The sequence below is a fragment of the Plasmodium berghei genome (assembly GCF_900002375.2).
Source record: "Plasmodium berghei ANKA genome assembly, chromosome: 6".
Lineage (NCBI taxonomy): Eukaryota > Apicomplexa > Aconoidasida > Haemosporida > Plasmodiidae > Plasmodium > Plasmodium berghei.
The window spans coordinates 641,013-651,382 of NC_036164.2; the positions used below are offsets into that span (position 1 = coordinate 641,013).

At 24.1% G+C, this 10,370-nt stretch overlaps 3 protein-coding genes across 3 annotated transcripts; all 3 read right to left on the bottom strand.

Annotated features, from left to right (window-relative positions):
- Positions 1 to 37: 37 nt before the first annotated feature.
- PBANKA_0615400 (serine--tRNA ligase, putative) lies at positions 38 to 1,648 on the bottom strand (the record flags this gene model as incomplete). Its single annotated transcript, XM_034563793.1, has 1 exon — positions 38 to 1,648. One exon carries the CDS (start codon positions 1,646 to 1,648, stop codon positions 38 to 40), a length of 1,611 nt encoding a protein of 536 aa, XP_034420654.1.
- Positions 1,649 to 2,773: 1,125 nt separating this feature from the next.
- PBANKA_0615500 (conserved Plasmodium protein, unknown function) lies at positions 2,774 to 6,520 on the bottom strand (the record flags this gene model as incomplete). Its single annotated transcript, XM_034563794.1, has 1 exon — positions 2,774 to 6,520. One exon carries the CDS (start codon positions 6,518 to 6,520, stop codon positions 2,774 to 2,776), a length of 3,747 nt encoding a protein of 1,248 aa, XP_034420655.1.
- Positions 6,521 to 7,556: 1,036 nt separating this feature from the next.
- PBANKA_0615600 (thioredoxin-like protein) lies at positions 7,557 to 9,579 on the bottom strand (the record flags this gene model as incomplete). The annotated part of the gene is made up of 8 exons (XM_034563795.1): positions 7,557 to 7,595; positions 7,703 to 7,849; positions 7,987 to 8,050; positions 8,155 to 8,249; positions 8,343 to 8,403; positions 8,489 to 8,586; positions 8,692 to 8,811; positions 8,911 to 9,579. The coding sequence occupies 8 exons, from the start codon at positions 9,577 to 9,579 to the stop codon at positions 7,557 to 7,559; spliced, it is 1,293 nt and encodes a 430-aa protein (XP_034420656.1).
- Between the last annotated feature and the right edge of the window lie 791 nt (positions 9,580 to 10,370).

Genomic DNA, 10,370 nt, shown 5'->3' on the forward strand with positions numbered 1-10,370 from the left:
TTCGTCTATATTATTATTATTTCCTTTTTTTTAATGGTTATTCTATGAATGGAATAAAATCAGTGTTGTTCATGTATGGCCTTAATTTTTCAGGAACAATAATACCTTCTCCATTTTGATAATTTTCTAAAAGGCAACATAAAAATCTTTGACCAGCTACCATAGTGCCATTTAATAAGTGAACATAATTTTTATTTTCAATGGGAAAATCATGATTAAATTTTTCATATTCACTATCAACATATTCATCTCTTGTTTCGTCTTTAGTATTTTCCTCATTCTTATCTTTTGAACTTTTTGTAATGCCTGATATTTTTATATTTGAATCTGTATATCTAATATTTAAATTAATACTTTGGTAATCTGTACAATTACTACAAGATACTAATTCTCTATATTGTCCACTACTAGGAAAATATCCTTCGATATCATATTTTAAGGCAGCAGCATTATTAAGAGCTCCTGATACGATATTTACAATTTTATATGGAATATTTAAAGATTGATAAAATTCTTCACATGTTTTTATCATTTCTTCATGTAATTTATAACTTGTTTGTGGCAAAGAAATACAAAATTGCTCAACCTTATCAAACTGATGAACTCTCAATATACCTCTAATATCTTTTCCATGTGCACCTGCTTCTTTTCTAAAACAGGAAGAAATACCTACATATTTTAAAGGAAGATACTTTGATTCCAATGTTTCATCTCTGTGTAATGCGCATAGCGGTTGTTCAGATGTGGCTATTAAAAATAAGTCGTCTTTGTTTGATTTTTCATTCGAAATATTATTATTGCCACTATTTGCATCTATGTTCTTGTCCTCAGCACTAGCAACACTTGATGAACTTATTTTATACAATGTTTCTTCAAAATCGTTTAACTCTGCACATTCTTCCATTATGTTTTTTTTCATAAAAAACGGAGGATATACAGGTGTATATTTTTTATTCGCAAGAAAATTTATAGCATATTGTATAATAGCATTATTTAATAAAAAACCTGCACCAGTAAGATAATAACCTCTATGTCCAGCCACTAAAACTCCTTTCTTAAAATTCACTCCCCCTATTTTTCTTAGCAAATCATAATGATAATAATATTTCTTTTTTATTTCACTTATTATACTGACTTTATTTTGTCCATCATTATTGTTACCTACTTCTCTTTTAGTATTAGGAATATCTTCTTTGCTTATGTCACTTTTTTCTAAATCGGTTGCTTCATAATTCTTGCATTCTCCCCATGTTCGCACTATTTTGTTATATTCTTCATCATTATTAATTACAACTTTACTACTTAATATATTTCCTACTTTTGCTAAATACATATTTCTTTGTTTTAACAAATGTTTTTCTTCGTTTTGGATCAATGGAATTTCTTCTTTCATGCTTAAACTTCTTTGTTTCAAATCCTCAACATCGACATTTTTATCTTCTTTTTTTTTGTTCCCTATTGTTTTATTTATTAGGTTAATGTTTTTTTTTAACTCTTCTAATTTAAATATACTTTTTCTCCATTTCTCATCATATTCTATAACTTTATCTACATTACTTACATCATTAAACCTTTTTTTTTCTGACTCTTTGATTTTTTCCGGGTTACCTCCTTTTTCAGTTCTAAATAAATTGATATCCAAGACCATTTTTTCAGAGTTTTTTTTGCTAAGAAAATAAAATTATTTTATTAAAAAAGTTCTATCCAAAGTAACCAATACAAGCAACTGTGTTTATGTACATAGATATGCTCATACAGGCATAAATAATATGTATGCTTATTTATTTGTATGTTTTCCGTGTTAATTTATTTGATCAATATGATACATTTTTATCTAAGCGTTTTTCTTTTTACACAATGTAAGTTATATATATTAAAATGTAAAGGGAAAAGAAAATAAATAGCGAAATCAAAGAAATATAATATTTCAAAATTTTTAAATAAAATAATAATTAATCGACGAATATAATCAATAAATTAAATATATAGAGAGAACAAATATATATAAAATTAATATATCAAATAGATTGTGCATAAACAAAGAAGCCATAGGAAAAAATTATAAATTTTGTTTTTTATTATATTATACAAAATTTAAGTTTATATTGCCTTTAACATATTATCTTTCTATTATGTAATAATTTGCATGATATTATTTTTATTTCAAACAAGTTTTTATACAATATATACATAGAAATAATATTAGCAAAGCTATTTATTTTTTGTATTATATTATTAAATTCTATTCATTTTCCAGATTAATCGCATTCATCAAAAAAAAAAAATATATATATATCATTGGGGCGAGGAAACTCGTTTTACTTTAATTCACCATCAATTATATAAAATAAATTTTACTAAAAATCAACCAAATTTTTTCTTAGAAATATTTTGCATCACGAAATATAAAATATATATAATATATATATAACACATATGCATATATTCCATGCTTGAAAAATATTATAAATCATAGAGCAATCTCATTTTATTAAAAAATAACAATACATGTATATGCGTGTATGTATGTTTATGCAATATAGAGCATGTATGTTGAATGTTCCAATTCTCCGATTATAGTTATTGTATATGTTTGAATATATATTTTTTTATATCTATACATTAAACATATGCATATGGGTACTCCAATTTGTATATAATCGGATAAACTTATGCCAAGTATTTCTCACATGCGTGAGTATGCATTTTATTTCTCGACTAGTTATCTGTTCATTGGTATTATGTCCCCTTCTGGAAGCCTCAAGTTTTTCATTCATTTTGAATATAGAAAATGATCGTGAAGGTATTTATTAATTTCATCATAGTTTGTTATGTTTATATCTATATACTGATTAAAGGAATTAAGATATCTTACTGTTTTATCACATGTATAATGTGTTTGATTTTCTGTATCTTCCTGGTTTTTGTGCAAGCTTTTCAAATCATAACACTGTTTACATTCCTGATCACATGAAATGTTTATATTATTATTACTATTATAGTTGGCAATTTCACTATAATTTATGTTATTATTAAGAATAATATTCTTGCTTTTTTCCATTTTTTTCATTTCACAACCAACATTGGTGATTTTTAAATTTGGCATAACGGATATACTATTAACATTCTTTGAGTAATTCAAATGGTGTATTAAATTATTTTGGACATTATTCATTTCGTTTGAATTATACATTGTACTATAATATGGATTGTTTATACTACAATCGTTATAATGTTTATTAATCGAATATGTTTCATTATTTCTTTTGCTAATTTTCCATATATCTTTCAATTCTGTTTCATTAACCACTTTATTATTATGTCCATTGCTACCCTTGATGTATTCGTCGTTTCTACTTCCTGAAAAATAATTATTATAATTTAATAAAAACTGTTTAAAATTGTTAATTTTTTCATTCTTCTTTCTACTATTATTTTTATCCATTCCATCATTTTCATCATTCAATTCACTTTTGTGTCCCATGTCATTGTTATTCTTATGAGCATTTTCATGATTTTGGTTATAATCCTCTAAATTGTTCATATTTTCAACTATATTTATATGCGCCCCATTATTATTATTATCAGTAATTGTAATATTTTTCGTATAATCAATAGCCCCATTCATACATGCACCATTTCTACAAATTTGATCATCCGTGGTTCTAGGTTTTTCAACAGCGCAACTATCTTTGCCTATTTTACCATTTCCATCAACTTGATTACAATAATATTTATATTTATTTTTAGAAATGTCTCTATGAGAGGAAAAGGATAAATTTTTTCCTCTGTTTATTTTTAATTTTTTGTTTATTAACGATATATTGCTTGGAACCAAATATTTTTTCCTTCCACTATATTTTTCATAAAATCCGCCATTTTGTTGTTCATCACGTGCATCTTCTGATTCCCACAAAAAACAATTTATTTTCCCGCTTAATATTCTATTTATTTTATAACAACAATCGAAAGGGAAATTGTAAAAATTCTTCTTTTTTTTTTTTTCATTTTTGTCTACATTTCTAACATCGCTATTTATAATCATATATTTCCAATTGTCATTTATCATTTTTTGGCCAGATGGAATATTACATACTTGTTTATTTTTATCAGATGATTCCCTTTCTCTATTTAATGTAATGGTATCAGAATAATATGGAACAATAGTATCATGTATTATATTATTATTGCTAGTTTCATTGGGGTATTCAGAAAAATAATTTTCGCAAAAACATTCTTTTAATTTATTGCACAACGACAAATAATTTTCATCTGAAAACTCTATATTTTCATTATCAATATATTTATACTTTTCATCATAAATAAATGGAGCAACCTGGGCATTACAATTATTATTTTCACCGTTCAGTATATTACTATAAAAGTAATGATAATATGGGTAAATTTCCTTAGGTATCGAAGTGAAATTATTCCTTTGCATTTCGTTAGTTACTTTTTCTTCATTTTTCAATAACTGTATAAATGTATGATTGCTTAAAATTGTATTAATTTTTTTATTTTTTGTTGGAACCTTATTTTTCTTGGACACCAATTCCTTTTCTTCACTTTTATATAATGCCTCTTTGTCCTCTCCATCTGTCTTTTTATTGGTCATATTCAAATCAGTAGTGTCAACATTTTTATCGGCATATTCCTTTACTATTTTAATATCTTCTATTGTGTTTGTCTCGTTTTCACAAATTTCACCATCGCTTTTTTTTTCAAAAGTTTTATTATCATATTTTTCCCTTGACGTACTTACTGAAGATTCATCACTGACCTTTTCATAAGTAGTTAAAGTTCTACATTCCTCTATTTTGGTTTTTAAATATATCCATCTATGCAAAGAAATTTTTTTCTTTTTATGCCATTTAAAATGCTTGGATTTTATTTTATTGATACATCTTATTTCGTTTTTCATTTTATTATATACATTTTTCAAATTACGACGCATTTTTCTAAGTTCATAAGATTCCTTAGATTGATCATTTTCCTCTATTATTTTTTCTAAATATGTTACTCTATTTCTCATAAGAACAATTTCATCTAAATATTCTGCATTTTTTAATTCCAATTCATTTATATAAGATAGTTTATTTTTTAATGTCCCAATTGTATCATTTAATTTTATATTTTCATGATTTTTTTGCACTAATTGACTTTTTAATTCACGAATTTCTTCATATTGAATATCTCCAAAATCGAGAGATTCTTTTATTTTTTGTCTCAGCAATTTATTTTTTCCATCCAATGTGTTCATATAATATTCATATCGATCAATTAATTTGGGAACATAATCATGCAATAAACTATTTATTATTTTCATAATATTATCTATAGACCCACTATTATTATTTTTATTTTTTGGCTTTCCAACTGCCACTTCTAAAGATTCCATCACCTTTTTATAATATTCAATATTTTTTTTATTTTCACTTAAAAATTTGAATTGACGGAGACTTTTAGAGTTATTGAATAAATTAGCATCATTTGATTTCCTTTTTGTTAAATCTTTAGAACTTTTAGTGCTTGTATCATTATTCATATACATACAACCAATGTCATACGTTGACGAGCTACTTTTTTTTTGTAATCTGTTAGACACACTATTTTGGAAAGAATAGACGTTATTTAAGCGTTTCTTTAATGAATCCATACTATAATATTTTGAAAGTTTCTCGCTATGTACTAATAGAGAATTCTTGCTATATTGTTTTGAATTTTTCAATAGCAAATGATCTTCGTCTTTGCCTTCAATTTTGTTTTCATTTTTTTTGTGGGAGCTTTTATTTTTATTCTTCTTAAAAGTATTCTTTCCTAAACAAATGTCGCTTTTTATATTTAAATCTTCAGAATTTAGTGTATTAAGTGTTTTTATTTTTATTTTCTTCGTTACTAATGCTGCGTTAGCTGATATATTTTTCTTTGGCGCCTTTTCTTTATATTTTTTAAATAGTTTACTATTCTTTGAACCTTTATCCAATTTTTTGTATAAATTTAATAAATTCAAATCATATTCCATAATTTCATTTTTTACATATTCGAGCTTTCTATCTTTTGATTGTGTTTTGAAAAACCCTTCTTCATTATACTCCATTATTTCATGATCAAACAATTTAGAATTTACATCAAAATTTTGATTGTTATCCTCTTTTTCGTCGCGGGACATTTTATTCTTTAAATTTGTAAGATTTTTATCTAAATAACCCGATTTATTTCTAAAATTATCTTGAGAATCAATCTTTTTAATTTCACTACTATTTGTGGTAGCATACTTTTTATATATATTGGGTGTGGACTCATCAAAACCCTTGGAACTATTGGTGTCCATAGAGCTTCCTTTAAACTTCTTCTGAAAACTTATTTTATCATCTAAGAACTTTCCTGCGCTATTTGTATACTCATTATCTGTTTCGTCCAAACTATTTAATGTTAGTAATTTTTTATTTTTCTCCCTACATTTTTTAACGAAGAATTTAACATTTTTAACTAGGATGTTTAACTTATTTGATTTTTTCATTTTTTTATTATCACTATTATATATTAGTATATAACGTATTTATTCTTTGTCTAATTTTAATAATTATATTGTCATATAATAAGCATATTTCAATGAATATTTTTTCAAATATAAAAAATAATACTTTTCTTTTTAAAAAGTAAAAGAAAAACGCAAAAATTATCACATAAATATTAAGAATTAGCAGTGTAAACAAAGTTTTTTATTTATAATTTAATTAAACAAGTTGTACATGTCTAGTTGTGTCTAGGTATAAAGTGTAGGAAGCATTCAAATGTGCAAACATGGTCACAATAACAATGTGTTTATATTTATGCATACGCATATATTGGGAAAATCGTAAAGACGAAAAACTAAAACAAAAAAACTAAAATAAAAATTGTACAAAATAAATGAATAGCAAAATATAATTATAAATATATTCAAAAAATACATAATGCAAAAACAATATTTATTTTTTCATCCTCAATTATGCATATACATTGTTCCCATTAATATATAAGCAAATCATTTAAATGGATGAAAATAAATAAAAATAAATAAAACTTTAAAATTAATCATAAAAATAAAATCCTAATATGTTAAAAATATATACATATATATGTTTTGTGTGTGGGTGCTTGTGTAAAATTGTCAATCTATAACAACGTACAAAGTGCTGAGTGTCCACTTAAAGTCTATTATAAATTTACATCATACAATCAATGTTAATTTTTTTCTTTGATTTCATAATATTGCAAATACTTAAAAATATAATAAAAAATAATATATTTTCTTTTTGTTTTTAATAAACATTCTGAACAGTCATCATTTTTATATTAAATAACTATTTTTTTTTAACACTTTTTGAATGTGTGCTAAAAAAACAAAAAAAAGTGGTATATTTTATCTACTAAATTCAGCAATTGTAATATTATTTTTTTATATAAATAAATTTAGTTCCACTCAATACTTTTATAAGCAATTTTTATTATATTTTTTTTTGTGTATATATAATTTCTTAAAAAATATGAACGGCAATAATATTTAGTTTATATTATTTTTTTTCTTCGTCTATTAATTCGTTAGCCATCATCTGAAAAAAAAATAGCCATTAAGAATATTCAGTAAAAACATATGAAAAATATACAATTTGTTTTAACTACATACACATAATGCATAAATGCATTTTTTTGAAGTTACCAATGCTGCTACGTAACAACTCTTTTCGGCCTCTTTTATTTTTTCATTTATAAAATTTAAACTATCCTCAATTAAGTCGTTTCTTTGCGAATCCTCTTCTATAAGAGCGGTTAGCACTTCATTGTAAATGGTTTCGTCGTCGGTACTCTTAAATAAAAGTAGTAAATAACAAATATGTTAATGTATAAATATATATAAGCATATTATATAATTGTATGCAATAAATAACAAATATTTAATACAAATCATGATATTCCCAAAATAGGTACATTGTTCGGTATTACATTTGGTAGATCCTTTATATGCCTTTTTATAAGAGTGTTTTCTATAACCTTTGACTCTGTCGTCCTAATAAAAAAATATACATTCGTATGTTTCACAGAATAACATATAGGAATTTATCCAAATAAATTGTAACTATATTTGTATTCCGATTTTTAGTAAAAACATACCACATCGTTAGCAAGCCAAATTGGTGCATTCGTGTATGTATTGACTCGACCTTGTCTATAATTTCCTCTTTAATTTCACTAGGTAATTTAACCATCTACAATAAGGAATATTAATTTTTAAAAATAAATATAGAAACTTTACGAATGCGTATAATAAAACAAAGCTACTCGTTCAAAAAATAGCATACCTTATCTATTTTTTCGATAATTTCATTTGGTTTATATTCATCGAGCTTCGTTCCTTTACCTCTGAAAAATTAATCAAAAAAGAAACATATATATATATGTATTTATGAACATTCCATATACACATCAAAAATATACATAGACATACTTGGTATAAAACAAAAAGGTGGGTGTTCCCCTAGAAATTATCATATTTGGTGCATAATCATTTTTCTCGATATTATACTTCTTTAGTTTCAATTCAATCTAAATAATAAAAACAAAGACAAATATATTATATGCGCGTAAAACTTTATTGAAATAGAAAAATATATACATGTGCATGGGTAATTTTTTTAAAAATTGAATTACGTTATTCTCTTTGAATAGTTTGTGTAAGCTGTTTATAAAAGGCTTGTATAAAAAGCATAAGAAGCATGTATTTTCAAACAAAACTAAGAGGATGTCATTTTTCTTGGAATCTTCAATAATCTGGAAAACAAACATAATTGCAAATGTGTATACACAATATATATATGCATTGAAACAATAAAAATAATCTAATGCGAGCTATATATTTTTATAAATTACCTCCTTTTCAAATGTGTCATGTGTTACATACGTTGGGAATATCCCATTATTTCCTTCATTTAATTTTTCAGAATCTTCACTAATAGGTATAAAAAATTGTTCAAATATTTCTTTTATGGAACTAGTATCTACTAACTCTTCTTTTGTTATATTTCTTCGTCTCCTTCCTTTATAAATATAACAAGCAAAGTCCCTACTTTCCTCATGAAATGTATAAAGATAATTTAATTTTTTAATGTTGAGCTTTTCAATTTCATGTTTTAAAAACTGAACTTTTTTTTTTTCGTCGCTCAATTTGTTTTTATCTAAAACAAATAGTACGATATTATCTATCCTATCAAAAACATCATCAGATATTTCGGTCATTTCATTTAGAAAATTTGATATTTTTTTTTTTTCATCCCATTTTAAAGCACCATAACCTAATATGCTACTAATAAGTATACTTAACATATACATGCCTTTTTTCCGATTTGAACTTATTTTATTGTCCACATTTGCCTTGTTTGTAATGTTTCTTTGTATAATATTCTTAAAGTTAACCTTTAAATTTATATTCTTATTAACACATTTTTCGACTCTATAAGGATAATTAAAATGAACGAACATGCGTTTATTACTTGGTAGTATTGCCTTTCTACTATTAATCCTTAGTAGTATGTTATTCATTTCTATATTTCGTATAAATTTCTTTTTTTATGTTTTTTTGTGTTATCTATATATTTGTGTATATATGAATATACATAAAACATTTATTAATCAAAAAGTTAATGTTTAAAAAATAGGTATATGTTTTTGTTTCAGCTCTTAAAATATAAAACTTCTTACAATGAAGTATCAACACTTAAATTTTGCCTTATAAATATCATAAAAAAAATGATTTGTTCTTTTTTCTATATATCATTTTCTTTCTGCTAAGCTGCTTATTTTGTTGTTTTCCAGTATTATATTTTTATATATATTGTATATAAATAAAAAGTATAAATGTTTATATAGTACATATAAATATTTTAAATGTATTACGCAAAATCTACCAAATATGTGAGCGCATCAGATGAAGTGTGCTGTGTTATTTTTTCAATCATATTTGTCGTTTATTAACCAAAAAAATGTTCATATTTTTTTTATTTAACAAAAATTTACATTTATAGATTGTAATATATATTTTTTTTATAATACAAATTTAAAATTTCTTTCTCTAATTATAGTGTTATTTATTTATACTGGCCTATTTTAATTTTAAATGACATGTATAAATTGTTCATGCTGGCTTTACGGAAATGCTACAATATATGTTTGATAAAAAAGTAAAATACTTACTATAATTATTACATAAATAAAAAAAAATAAAAAATTAATGGGGTATCCCCTAAAAACTTAACATTTAAAATTTTATAGTTTATAAGTAATTTTTTTATATTAATGGGGAATATATTCCTGTGTAGTCTTACAATTTCACT